General features: G+C 31.3%; 1 protein-coding gene across 1 annotated transcript; it reads left to right on the plus strand.

Annotated features, from left to right (window-relative positions):
* The first annotated feature begins 205 nt into the window (after window positions 1-205).
* Window positions 206-15,465, plus strand: LOC111637346. Its single transcript, XM_023382823.1, has 4 exons — window positions 206-344; window positions 5,891-6,016; window positions 15,091-15,255; window positions 15,327-15,465. Exons 1-3 carry the CDS (start codon window positions 266-268, stop codon window positions 15,252-15,254), a joined length of 369 nt encoding a protein of 122 aa, XP_023238591.1. The 5' UTR covers window positions 206-265; the 3' UTR covers window position 15,255; window positions 15,327-15,465.
* The last annotated feature ends 272 nt before the right edge of the window (window positions 15,466-15,737 follow it).

Here is a 15,737-nt window from a genome sequence, read left to right on the forward strand (position 1 = left end):
CTTCCAGCAAGCCAACTAGAAAACCAAAATAAAAAAATGTTAACCATTTCGTTTTAAAAAAATTTTAAATAAAAAATAATAATAAATAAATTTCTAATAAAATAAATACATTTTTAAAAAATATTTAAAACGTTTAAAATAAACGATTTAATAAATTTTTTAAAATTTTTGGTTTAAAAAATAATCCAGGTGGCGTTTAGGCGTATTCTTCATTCTGTCTAAAGTAAACTTTCAGATGAGGAAGGAGAGTTTATTAGTCTAAAAAATGGTCGTTTTAGGTAGAAAATTTGTGTGTATTTTATTCGTCGTATTCATCTTTGCCTTCTTAAAACACACCAATGGTCGTAAGTATACTAAACAAAACTCTTTATTTATTTATTTTTTTAAAATAACCATCTGAAGCATGTCTTGTAATCCTTTTACACACAAACTATACAATTTCAGGGTACAAGTTACTTTTAAATGCTTTGTATATAGTAAAAATGCAGATAAATGAGCTAAAAGTAACTTCTACTAATTTCTACAGCAAAAATATTCAAACAAGACAATACACTTAAATTAGTTTGAAGAAGTGGTAGATTTTTCTATTTTTTGTTAATATTCCAAGCAGAAATTCATATACACAAAACATATTTATTGTTACATTTATATTTATAAAGCTATAAAGCTTTATAAATAAGGTATATACCAAATACATATCTACAATCGCATCCGCAAACAGTAACGTTGCGCGGAATCGAGTTCTGCACATAATATAGAGTCCAACGCTGACTTCAACATATTTATAAAGCTACAACTTTATAAATAAGTTGGAGTCGGCATTGGACTCTATATTATGCTCAGAACTCGATTCCGAGTAACGTTATTGTTTGTGGATGCGATTGTAAGTATGTATTAGGTATATACATGGTGCCATAGCTATGGGAGGCTATAAAATGGCTAGGCTCTGTAAAAATTATAATAGTTTCAGCTTAGCGTTGCTCGTATGAAGTCTGAAGGTGTATGCTTTTGTTTTTATCACACAATCTTATACCGGTTATAAAAAATAAAACACTTTTTGCCAGTACTTTCAGACAGTTTTTTAATTTATAAAAAAAACCACAGGATGATTATTCAATTGAAAATTTGGTATAATAGAAGAAACTCAAAAGAAATTAGAAGAGCATCTTCATAATCTGTTCTTTTTTTATACATCTTGGGAATATAACAGTTGTGCTGCAGTCAACTTTTATTTTGAATCTCTTCTCTGCTTTAGTATGCAAACTTGTTAAAATCATCCCTCTGGCAGTTGCGCATTGTAAAAGCATATCATTGATTTTTTTTTTTAATTTGCTTTTTTGCACAGTTTTAAATTACGAAATAAGACTTTTAGAACTTTTAGAAAATTTTTGAACTTTTAACAATTATTTTTGTTCTTAAAACTGATGAGGGAGTTTCTTCTAATGATAGTGTCTGTTGTCAATCCAAAAGTATTAGCAAAAGATATCTTATTATATTGTAACTTTAATTATGTGATGATTGTGTATTTTATGCACGTATAGTCCCTAATAAGGCTTTGCCCATTGCTCATTCTTCACAGCAATTTAAAAGTTTCTCTGATATTTGCAACCCGACGTTGATAGTCAAAAGTTAACAAATTAACAAAAATGTTAGTGTACTTAAATGCAAACTGATTCCCATCTTACTCTGGCTCATAATTGTTAATTCTAAATATAAATGTAATGTATTAATAATCTGAGTTGTAATCATATTTTCGCTTTCCTGGCTGTTATAACAGAGTGATGATCTGACAAAAGTTGATCCCCTTCAATTTTTACATTTTTGAACTTAGGACACCTATAAACATCAAAAAATGCAAAAAAATTCGGGAGTAATTTCTGTATGTATGGATGTTTGCGTGGGGAGGCACGATTTTGTTCACCCCATTTGAAACTTAATAACTTCTGAGCTTTTTGTCAAAAATTCCTGAAATTATGCTTAGAGGTTCGTTTATAGCATCGATCCCCCTAGAATGAGGCTATTAAATTTTGGTGGTTAAAGGTCGAGGGAGTGGGGGAGATAATGGGGGTCATGTGTATTTCCAGTAGGGTTGGACTTAATGACGATTTTACTCATTATTAGCATTTAAATTTTTTATAAAACTCATCCCTACCCTTAAAATTAAGCATTCTGTAATTTTATAATGGTACAAAATATGATAACAGATGGCGCCATCAAAATTTTAAATGTTGCCTGAAAACCTGTAAAATTAAACTGTTAATTTTATTCATTGATGTACAGTAGACTGTCACAATTCCAGAGTATTAATCGGAGTTTAACAATTCAGAAGTGCCTAACAATGCAAAATAATATGAATTATCACAAATTTAATTACTTAGGCTTTATCACATTAACCTTTTTGAAAACTAACTTCAGGTTACATCAACATTAAATTAAATTTTTATTTGAACATTCTATACTAAAATAACTTTCAAATACAGTGGAACCTCGCATAATGAGCAAAACAAATTGTAAAAAGATGACTCGCATAACGAGTGACCAGGAGAGGGGAAGTCCCGGAATTTGCGCATGCTCCTTTGGTCTGTGTTTAGCACTCCTTCCGCTAGCATCTTACTGTCACATGTGATCACACATTTTTCTAAACTTGTGTTCACATGTATTACATATAAACATGAACAACCATAGCCCATTATATAATAAACATGCCAAATTAATGCCGAATTCTTCGGCTATGTAAAGGTTATAATTAAATATTAGAAATTTATTAATTTGACTTGGAATCATTCTCAATATTCCAATTGCCATTGTCAAACATCTAGGCTTATAAAATAGCAGCGCTTAACATTCGACTGCATGAAAACTTCGTCTCAACCTGCAGTATTTAATTATCGCCTTTACATAACCCAAGAATTTGACATATCTTTTGGCGTGACATATCAGACATATTTTTTTTTTTTTTTGCAAATCAAATTTACATTTCAGGTTGGTTCATTCCATGCTAGGAGAAGATAGGAAGCTGATTGAAGCATGCTCCTTATCAACGCATTAATTTATTCAGATAAACGTTATACGTAAAATATTTGAGTATTTTTTTCGGCATGGAACGCATTATCGTATTTTACATTAATTTGTATAGAAAAACTGTTTCGCTTAATGAGTGTTTCGCATTACGAATAAGATTCTGGAACGAATTATGCTCGTCAAATGAGGTTCCACTGTACTAAGATACTAACTTTCAAATATTGGGTTGGCCAGTAAGTTCATATGGTTTTTGCTGGTAGATAGTGTTAGACACTTTGAAAAACAATTATTAGTAGCTTTAACCTTGAAAACATGTTTGTTTGACAAGTGACATTTCACCAACACTTGTCAAAATAAGACTTGATGGTTAGTTTTATTTTATGTGTTTGTCAGTATTGGAAGATGAGTGAACAAAACATACATTATCAACATATTATGCTTTTTTATTTTATAAAAGGCAAAAACACGGTGCAAACATGCAAAAGAATATATGAGGTGTATGTAAGCATGCCGTGAAAGAATGTGTTTGTGAGAAGTGGTTTGTAAGTTTTCATTCAAGATGCACCACGATCACGTCGGCCAGTTGAGTTTCAACTCAACTGGCCGACGTGATCGTGGTGCATCTTGAATGAAAACTTACAAACCACTTCTCACAAACACATTCTTTCACGGCATGCTTACATACACCTCATATATTCTTTTGCATGTTTGCACCGTGTTTTTGCCTTTTATAAAATAAAAAAGCATAATATGTTGATAATGTATGTTTTGTTCACTCATCTTCCAATACTGACAAACACATAAAATAAAACTAACCATCAAGTCTTATTTTGACAAGTGTTGGTGAAATGTCACTTGTCAAACAAACATGTTTTCAAGGTTAAAGCTACTAATAATTGTTTTTCAAAGTGTCTAACACTATCTACCAGCAAAAACCATATGAACTTACTGGCCAACCCAATATTTGAAAGTTAGTATCTTAGTACAGTGGAACCTCATTTGACGAGCATAATTCGTTCCAGAATCTTATTCGTAATGCGAAACACTCATTAAGCGAAACAGTTTTTCTATACAAATTAATGTAAAATACGATAATGCGTTCCATGCCGAAAAAAATACTCAAATATTTTACGTATAACGTTTATCTGAATAAATTAATGCGTTGATAAGGAGCATGCTTCAATCAGCTTCCTATCTTCTCCTAGCATGGAATGAACCAACCTGAAATGTAAATTTGATTTGCAAAAAAAAAAAAAATATGTCTGATATGTCACGCCAAAAGATATGTCAAATTCTTGGGTTATGTAAAGGCGATAATTAAATACTGCAGGTTGAGACGAAGTTTTCATGCAGTCGAATGTTAAGCGCTGCTATTTTATAAGCCTAGATGTTTGACAATGGCAATTGGAATATTGAGAATGATTCCAAGTCAAATTAATAAATTTCTAATATTTAATTATAACCTTTACATAGCCGAAGAATTCGGCATTAATTTGGCATGTTTATTATATAATGGGCTATGGTTGTTCATGTTTATATGTAATACATGTGAACACAAGTTTAGAAAAATGTGTGATCACATGTGACAGTAAGATGCTAGCGGAAGGAGTGCTAAACACAGACCAAAGGAGCATGCGCAAATTCCGGGACTTCCCCTCTCCTGGTCACTCGTTATGCGAGTCATCTTTTTACAATTTGTTTTGCTCATTATGCGAGGTTCCACTGTATTTGAAAGTTATTTTAGTATAGAATGTTCAAATAAAAATTTAATTTAATGTTGATGTAACCTGAAGTTAGTTTTCAAAAAGGTTAATGTGATAAAGCCTAAGTAATTAAATTTGTGATAATTCATATTATTTTGCATTGTTAGGCACTTCTGAATTGTTAAACTCCGATTAATACTCTGGAATTGTGACAGTCTACTGTACATCAATGAATAAAATTAACAGTTTAATTTTACAGGTTTTCAGGCAACATTTAAAATTTTGATGGCGCCATCTGTTATCATATTTTGTACCATTATAAAATTACAGAATGCTTAATTTTAAGGGTAGGGATGAGTTTTATAAAAAATTTAAATGCTAATAATGAGTAAAATCGTCATTAAGTCCAACCCTACTGGAAATACACATGACCCCCATTATCTCCCCCACTCCCTCGACCTTTAACCACCAAAATTTAATAGCCTCATTCTAGGGGGATCGATGCTATAAACGAACCTCTAAGCATAATTTCAGGAATTTTTGACAAAAAGCTCAGAAGTTATTAAGTTTCAAATGGGGTGAACAAAATCGTGCCTCCCCACGCAAACATCCATACATACAGAAATTACTCCCGAATTTTTTTNCAAACCTGGCAAAAATTGTTGGAGCTTGGCTGGATATCGTACCTCATCTTCCATATTCACCCAACCTTGCCCTTTCTGATTACAACTTGTTTTACTCCCTTCAAAAGTCTTTAAATGAACAGTGCTTCATTTCCAATGATAACGTAAAACAGCACTTTGAAGTTTTTTTGTCAATTAAATGAGGTATTATGAAGCTCCCTGAAAGATGGCAAAAGGTTCCCGATTAAAAAAAAAGTATAAAGTTTAGATGCCAAAATATCAGCAAAATAGCTCTCACCAATTCTCCAACAGCTCAAATGATATATTGTGTATCCAAATTAACAATCGGTCTAAACCTTCATTAATTAATTAAATATTACATAATTTGGATTAATATATGTATAATTCATTTGCTAAGTTCTAATATGATAATTAATCTAGCTCTGTCAGTTGAGTATTAACATCTAATGATTCGTTAAAGAAATTAATAAAAAATATACAAATATTAGTTATAATACTGACATAGAATTTTTTTCTATTTAGATATTCCTTGTACAACACTGGAGGACTGCTTAAATGTTACGGGTGTAGATGTGGTATGCAAAGAATCCGAATGCAGTTGTTCCGAGAACGATACGTTAATTGAAAATCAGAAAATTTGTGCACCAAGTAAGTGATAAATAAAATTTACACTGAATAATGATAATATTTAAAAAATTGATTTATTCATTAGTGATGATCAATAAATCGATTTGTTTAATATGATTCTAAATAGAAACAAAACTACACCTTATATCACTTCAAGTAAACTTTAATGAACAAGAAAGTTTTAAAAAGTTACAATTTGTTTTAATATAAATATTATAAAAGACAGTTGAATATATTTTGTAGCTTGTTTTTTATTGGAATTTATTTAATGATTAGATAAATTTTTCCTCATTTTTAATGGTTAAAAGGTCTGTTCAACACTCAACTTTTCTTTAAGACATCAGAATAATTACATTAGGTGAATTAAATAATAAAGACAATTACATTTTTCAAAATGCTTTATTTATATGGAAACTACATAAACCACTAATTATGTTTAAATAGAACATTAATTTGTAGAGCCAGATAAATCACAAATATTAATTAATAGTAGCTGATATCGAAAATCTTATTTAATTATGTTTTCAAATTTTAATATTAATCTTTATAATTATGAATGATAACGATCCAGGTTATCTAGACAATCTTGGAGAGAATTTCCAAGTTTTTCCAGACAATTTTCAGATTTTCCAGATAACTTATTCAATTCCCATATATTTCTTATATAGTAATTCTTATATTCTTTAAGTCAATGATATCCAAACTTTTTCAAGCCATCTTGTTCCATAAACTTATACTAAACACCCCTAACCCATTTTCCCTTGTGTGAGAAAGGCTTTGAAGTCTTAGAAAAACTTTTCTATGAACCTCACACTTACCATATGCTATTCTCCACATCTGGAAACCATTAAATGGAATGTTCCTTCTTACCTGTTTTAACAGAGGAAAGGGAAAGGTTGTCAATGATTTCAACCCTCGCCTATGGTTATCGTTCAGCACCTCCAGTGCTCCCTGCTGCCCATATGCTTTTCTTCATCTCCTAGATTTACTGACCACCCACAGGGGCAGCAATAACATCCATTTTGGGAACCACTGCTTTAAGGTATCATGTGAAATTATAAAAATGAAGATTAATTAAAAATGTGAATGAATCAAAAATGAGTGCATCAAAATCAAAGATTACATCCGCACAAAACATGCCACTAAATGATTAAAAATCCAGTAACACTTTATTTTAAGAACGCTTTTAATATAAACATAATTTTATCATCAGATTTAAGTTAAAAACAAAATGAATATCCCAAATTAAACAACTCATTGATTGAAAGTTTCTCTGCTGTCATAACTACAAGTGATTTAACATTTTATATCTCTGGCAATTTTAGAGTAGATGTTATGCATCTTTGGCTCAAATTCTAACACAATTCTAATGCTGGGAAGGCTACTACTGTGTTAGAATTTGTTTCCAAGATGCACATCTACAAATAATTAAATTTTTAAAATTAAAAATTAATTTACAGAATAAAACCAATTTTCTGGATTAACAACTAGATTAACAATATTATTTTCTTATATTACCCAGTAAAATTAATTTTATTTGTAGGTAGACATTTGTGTACAGTCCTAAAAGTGAAATCAGATAAATTCATAAATTAGTCCCAAACACCATCTACCCCAGTCTTTCTTAGCCTCTAACGAATCGTCGCCCCCTTCAATAAAACTGTTACGTAGTATCGCCCCTTCACTTCAAAATTCCGATGCCGAGGGCCAAGGCTAACGCTAAATTCGTACTGCATCGAATAGACTAGTGACTAGTATAATGTTATTTGTTTCATTATTGTACGATATAACAAATAAAATATCCAATTATTCTTAATATAATGTTATACTATATCGTTCAGAAAATTGTTTTTTGCCCCCCAAAATGTAAATTTGCACTAATCGCCCCTCAACATGGAAAAACGCCCATGTGGGGGCGATATCGCCCCAGTTGAGAAACACTGATCTACCCCATCATCTGCTTGAAAGAGTCTCATTTCTTAACTTGTACTTCAATGCATTGCATCTCATTTCATTTTTGTTTGTTTGATATCCTGAAAAAAATTGAATTAAAGCTAAACTTTACGTCAGATTATTTACAGACTATACCTTAAGAAAAGTTGAATTAATAATTGCAATTTTTAAGAATCCATTTTGAATATTTTTATTTAAATTGAATTTTGAAAATATTATCTTTGTTTCAACCCAGTCTCAAATTCTTGTTCAAACTGTTATTTATGTGGAGTCTGAGTTCCGCAATAAAAGTTCAATTTTAATGAAACTTGTATATATTAATGCTCTCATTTAGTTCTATTTGTTTTTTTTTTTCAGCCATCTTTAAGAGCTTCCTTATATCTACTATAACCATCTTGAAATATGCATAACATTTCTTTCTTAACTTTTAAAATTTCTCGAAATTGTTCTATGGCAAATATTTATACTTGAAGTTAGCATCAAAATTACTGCAGTGAAATTGAATACTCTTGGAAAACAGATTTGGTTATGCTGAAATTTTATATTGTATATCTGCTTAGGTACCATATGCATTACTATTTGCCAAGAGGCCCTCTTGAAAAATTATTGGGCCTCTTGGCTTATAGTTTAGAGAGAATTTAACACCCAAATATTTAAATTTATTCGTAATTTCCAGCAGTATTTCATTTAAGTAAAAATTCCTTTTCAATTACCGCATTTTCCACCATTTTGAAATATCATAACCTTTGACTTGCGTGGATTTATCTTTAACAAATTCTGTTTACAATAATTAGTAATTGGTTCATTTTGTTTTTGAAATGCCACTTTATTTGGAGGTTTTTATTTTTTTTTTTTTTGCCCTGTGAACACTAAGAGAAATAAGAAAGTAATTTAAAGATACAACAAAAGGATTTGGCAATCAACTTTATCCATCTCGGATATCTACATCACTGTTTACTCATGCACCATAGAAAATTAAGGAGAAGCTTGCATTGCGATTTCAGTTGCCACTTCTTACTTCCACACCATGCATACATTTGCCATTTGGTATCTCTGCTGTATTGTACAGAATATATAAGACTAATATTTTTTTTAATTCTGACATTTCATATCTTTGTAAATAAACTAGCTTTATTGTAATTATACATCATTCTTTTCTCTTTAATTTAATTAGTTAATAGTTTAAATAGTTAACTAATTAAAATTTATATCCTGTTTTGCAAACACTCTTTAATTATTAAANATCGATTTGTTTAATATGATTCTAAATAGAAACAAAACTACACCTTATATCACTTCAAGTAAAACTTAATGAACAAGAAAGTTTTAAAAAGTTACAATTTGTTTTAATATAAATATTATAAAAGACAGTTGAATATATTTGTAGCTTGTTTTTTACTGGAATTTATTTAATGATTAGATAAATGTTTCCTCATTTTTAATGGTTAAAAGGTCTGTTCAACACTCAACTTTTCTTTAAGACATCAGAATAATTACATTAGGTGAATTAAATAATAAAGACAATTACATTTTTCAAAATGCTTTATTTATATGGAAACTACATAAACCACTAATTATGTTTAAATAGAACATTAATTTGTAGAGCCAGATAAATCACAAATATTAATTAATAGTAGCTGATATCGAAAATCTTATTTAATTATGTTTTCAAATTTTAATATTAATCTTTATAATTATGAATGATAACGATCCAGGTTATCTAGACAATCTTGGAGAGAATTTCCAAGTTTTTCCAGACAATTTTCAGATTTTCCAGATAACTTATTCAATTCCCATATATTTCTTATATAGTAATTCTTATATTCTTTAAGTCAATGATATCCAAACTTTTTCAAGCCATCTTGTTCCATAAACTTATACTAAACACCCCTAACCCATTTTCCCTTGTGTGAGAAAGGCTTTGAAGTCTTAGAAAAACTTTTCTATGAACCTCACACTTACCATATGCTATTCTCCACATCTGGAAACCATTAAATGGAATGTTCCTTCTTACCTGTTTTAACAGAGGAAAGGGAAAGGTTGTCAATGATTTCAACCCTCGCCTATGGTTATCGTTCAGCACCTCCAGTGCTCCCTGCTGCCCATATGCTTTTCTTCATCTCCTAGATTTACTGACCACCCACAGGGGCAGCAATAACATCCATTTTGGGAACCACTGCTTTAAGGTATCATGTGAAATTATAAAAATGAAGATTAATTAAAAATGTGAATGAATCAAAAATGAGTGCATCAAAATCAAAGATTACATCCGCACAAAACATGCCACTAAATGATTAAAAATCCAGTAACACTTTATTTTAAGAACGCTTTTAATATAAACATAATTTTATCATCAGATTTAAGTTAAAAACAAAATGAATATCCCAAATTAAACAACTCATTGATTGAAAGTTTCTCTGCTGTCATAACTACAAGTGATTTAACATTTTATATCTCTGGCAATTTTAGAGTAGATGTTATGCATCTTTGGCTCAAATTCTAACACAATTCTAATGCTGGGAAGGCTACTACTGTGTTAGAATTTGTTTCCAAGATGCACATCTACAAATAATTAAATTTTTAAAATTAAAAATTAATTTACAGAATAAAACCAATTTTCTGGATTAACAACTAGATTAACAATATTATTTTCTTATATTACCCAGTAAAATTAATTTTATTTGTAGGTAGACATTTGTGTACAGTCCTAAAAGTGAAATCAGATAAATTCATAAATCAGTCCCAAACACCTTCATCTACCCCAGTGTTTCTCAGCCTCTGACGAATCATTGCCCCCTTCAATAAAACTGTTACGTAGTATCGCCCCTTCACTTCAAAATTCCGATGCCGAGGGCCAAGGCTAACGCTAAATTCGTACTGCATCGAATAGACTAGTGACTAGTATAATATTGTTTGTTTAATTATTGTACGATATAACAAATAAAATATCCAATTATTCTTAATATAATGTTTTACTATATTGTTCAAAAAATTGTTTTTTGTCCCCCAAAATATAAATTGTTACTAATTGCATCCTCAACATGGAAAAACGCCCACGTGGGGGCAATATCGCCCCGGTTGAGAAACACAGATCTACCCCATCATCTGCTTGAAAGAGTCTCATCTCTTAACCTGTAATTCAGTGCATTGCATCTTATTATATTTTTGTTTGTTTGATATCCTGAAAAACATTGAATTACAGCTAAACTTTACGTCAGATTATTTACAGACTTAAGGAAAGTTGAATTAATAATTGCAATTTTTAAGAATCCATTTTGAATATCTTTATTTAAATTGAATTTTGAAAATATTAATTTTGTCCCAACCCAGTCTCAAATTCTTATTCAAACTGTTATTTATGTGGAGTCTAAGTTCCCCAATAAAAGTTCAATTTTAATGAAACTTGTATATATTAATGCTCTCATTTAGTTCTATTTGTTTTCTTTTCAGCCATCTTTAAGAGCTTCCTTATATCTACTATAACCATCTTGAAATATGCATAACATTTCTTTCTTAACTTTTAAAATTTCTCGAAATTGTTCTAACTATGGCAAATATTTATGCTTGAAGTTAGCATAAAAATAACTTCAGCGAAATTGAATACTCTTGGAAAACAGATTTGGTTATGCTGAAATTTTATATTGTATATCTGCTTAGGTACCATATGCATCACTATTTGCCAAGAGGCCCTCTTGAAAAATTATTGGGCCTCTTGGCATATAGTTTAGAGAGAATTTAACACCCGAATATTTAAATTTATTCGTAATTTCCAACAGTATTTCATTTAAGTAAAAATTCCTTTCCAATTACTGCATTTTCAACCATTTGAAATATCATAACCTTTGATTTGCTTGGATTTATCTTTAACAAATTCTGTTTACAATAGTTAGTAATTGGTTCATTTTGTTCTTATTTGGAGGTTTTTATTCTTTTTTGCCCTGTGAGCACTAAGAGAATTAAGAAAATAATTTAAAGATACAACAAAAAGATTTGGCAATCAACTTTATCCATCTCGGATGTCTACATCACTGTTTACTCGTGCACCATAGAAAATCAAGGAGCAGCTTGTAGTATAAATTACTTTTTGTTTGGATAACTATGTTAATTTTCTATTGGCTGTTAATATTAATAGCCAATAGAAAATTAAGCGATTTCAGTTGCCACTTCTTACTTCTACACCATGCATACATTTGCCTTTTGGTATCTCTGCTGTATTGTATAGAATATATCAGACTAATATTTTTTCATAATTGTGACATCTCATATCTTTGTAAATATACTACCTTTATTGTAATTATAAATCATTCTTTTCTTTTTAACTTAACTATTTAAACTATTAACTAATTAAAATACATATCCTGTTTTGCAAACACTCTTTAACTGTAATTATTACATTATAGTTGTATGCATCATTACTTTTTTGTGATGTTTCGGATGCACCAAAAAAACAAATCACTATTATATGAGAGAAAATATCTTAAACAGAAATAAATTAACTAAATAATTAGAAAATTTACTATAAAAATGCATAATATTTACTTAAAGTTTAGTTGTTTTTTTGTTTTATTCATGCACTAAGAGGGTCGTTTTTTTTTCATACCCATTGTGGGTTTGATTGAGCCTGCAGTGGAATGACCATGTGACAAGGGATGAAACAATTACCTGGGGTGAAACAATTACCTAAACATTCCTGCAGTTTCTCCCACCAGACACTGTCCTGGGTCCTCAGAATGATAGGTTGAGGTCTTAATCGCCTCCTGTTAAGCCTCAAACATCTATTTCATCAATGATTTCTATTTAAAACTGTTAAAATATATGAACTTTGGATTCAGACTTGTTGAGTTTTATATCAAGTATCAATCTCCGCTAACTCGGACTAATGGGAGACGAAGGTTGTCGTGGTTAGAGGGATTTTTTTATTTACTATTTCAGGAAATGAGCTCAAAAATTTTATGACTACAGCAGTACAGTATACAGGAATAATAAATTAGTCTTAAAAGATTTTTTTTTTTTGTTATTAAAAATTACATTAATTTATAGGTGTAGGAACACTAAGGGTCCTTAAGTTTTTTCTGAGCCTGAGGAAATTCTGCAGCTTTTCCTTTGATGACCCTGGCTAGAAGTGCTGTATTGGCAACAGTTTCATAAGCAGAGACAACAAAAATCAGTTCTAACTCAGACAAATTATTGTCATGTGGCACTGATAGTTTGTAGGGTTGGCCCAACACTACTCGCCTTAAGGTTGATCTCAAGGTGAAAGGTTACGACTCCTGCTTTGACCATGATTTGTCAGAATGATGCAAGAAAGGTTTTTTTATATATGGAGGTAGTGCTTTGCTGGATGCAAAGAGATCCACACGGAGACCAAAGTGACTAAATTTACGCATTTATTTTAACAAAGACATCATGCTTACAAACAAGGCTAAAGTATGTACTGAAGTTCTTTTGAGGAAAGTTTGTTTCGAATGATCTGGAATGTTTGCACCAGCCAGCAAGCGTACATCCGTCCTTTCAGAGATACTCTGAGATTTGGATGCGGAAAGTTCCGGAGTGGAGAGAACATCATCAGGAAATTAAGTCCCTTGTTGTCCCTGCGCTCAGTCTTTGGGGCTTCTCCTTTGTTCTTCGTTGGAGTATCCACAATGCATCTATCCACAAGGATAGACATTCTCGATCACAACCTCGTCGTGTCCTTGGAATCCAGGGCTTTTATATTATTTTCACCCGAAATCCCAAGGTTTTGGTTGGTCCAAAAGGTGGTCCCCTGTAATGTCATTGGTCTAGGGACACGATAAAGGTCGTGGGATCGCCGAACACCTACAAAAATCCCCATCTGGGCATCCTTCCCCCGGAGTCGGGTCAAGCCCTTCCCCAGGTGACAGTCCTGTAAATTCAAGTGTAATGTGTTTTCCTGACTCAGAGAAGGTGCAGCTGGATCCAATTAGTCCCAACCACCACCACCTCTGAAAGAGGGTCCGCAAACTCCTGCTTTGAACTCTGCGTAAGATGACTATCAAACTCTCCCCAGCAATCAATTTCTCCCCCACCATTCATGATCTACGATCAGGGATGTGTCAATTTGGTCTGGGAATGCAACAATTAAATCATCTCACACCACGTTCCTTTGCCACCCCAGTCTTGTTTGCGAAATAAGTTACCGATTTATTGGCCTTGACTCGACAGCCAGCTTCTCATCAGGGGGTAATGTCCCAGCCTCACAAGTTTATGAAAATTCTGTCACTTTTCCTTTTATTCTGTACCCGATTATTTGTTAATAAATGATTGAATACAAAATTTATGTACAGTACCTAATAATGTAATAATTTCAAAAAATATACATATTTTATAATTGCGTTATATTGACTTACACAAATTGTATGATAATATTATTAAATGCTAGAGGATGATGCCATTGAGCTATAGAAACAGAATATAGTATAATGTAATGTTAGTATAGTATGTATAGTATAATGTAGGACTTTTCATCCTACAGATACTAGAGCTTTTTTATGATTATTACGGGTCCGACTAGGCCCGTAATGGGATATATAGGGGGATAGCGATGAGATTCAATGTATCCAGGTCAAAATATCTGTAAAAGTTTCAGGATTCGACCTAGGTTTCCATAAAGTAGGTGGATGCCTTTACTATCTATGTAATCTGGCCATCAATAAGAGCATTAAAAACACGTTTGTTCCTCTTTAATAATAATATATATTATCTACAGGATGGTTATAATTAAATTAATCCTTATCAGAACCCAGTTATAATGGATATACATTAATGAAACTCGTTTTCTACAGTAACTTGCATAACATTACAACATTACTTGTTCTTGAAGTGCCATATTTTTGTCTATTGGTGAAAATTTGAACTAATTTTTCTTTCCCAGAGATTTATTCCCCATGGTGTGAATAGCACATATACGAAGTTTCATTGAAACATGTCCATCATAACAGGTCCGAGTAGGGTCGGTTTAATAACTGTCATATATAAGATATAAGTGTTGCTATCAAAATTAACTTGGCTGTTTTGTAGATTTATGTAAAGACAGTTGTCTTTTTCTCATTTTAAAGCAAACTTTAGTTATTTGCTGCATTTTTTAAATCAAATATTAAGAATTAAAACTTACTTTCACATAGTTTCAAACCTCGGAGAAATCTGCAAATTTAAAGAACAGTGTTTAGTAAATGACGCTCATACGGAATGTATGTACTCCAGTAATCCGGAAGTATCTCATCACGTCTGCAGATGTGCCACCGGTTATGAGAAAGGATATTCTAACGGGAAAGAAAAATGCATTTGAGGTATTTTTTTTAAAATTGTATTATTATATGTCTCCGAAATAATTGAATTCAAAACATGAGATTTCTTCTAGTTTATCGGACGACCGTGTACGAGAAGAATGCCAAAATTTTACACTTTTTTGGAAATGGTGACAGCGTCCCAATTATAATGAGCTGTCTGGCTGCCTTTTTGGCACTGTTTGCGTGTTTTGCCGGAATATTTCAATTCCTAAGGTATCCGTAGTGTTTAATACAGTACTTTTTTTAATCAGTTTAAACCTTTTATTGCCTGACGGGACTTTCTAGTCGCACTATCTTTGATATTTTTTATTTTATAGTGTATGCATTATAGGTTTTTGGGTCTTACATTTTATCATTGTATAAAGTGTTTTTTTTTTCTCTTCTATTGGGTAGTAACTTTCAAACTGTTCCTGTTTTAGTTTTGTTGGAAAAAGTTTTACATAGTGTGTTGTTTGAATGGTAGTAGCTGATATTGCTTTCTT

This window comes from Centruroides sculpturatus, unplaced genomic scaffold (assembly GCF_000671375.1).
Source record: "Centruroides sculpturatus isolate CEXI.00-Female unplaced genomic scaffold, Cexi_2.0 scaffold805, whole genome shotgun sequence".
Taxonomy (NCBI): Eukaryota; Metazoa; Arthropoda; class Arachnida; order Scorpiones; family Buthidae; genus Centruroides; species Centruroides sculpturatus.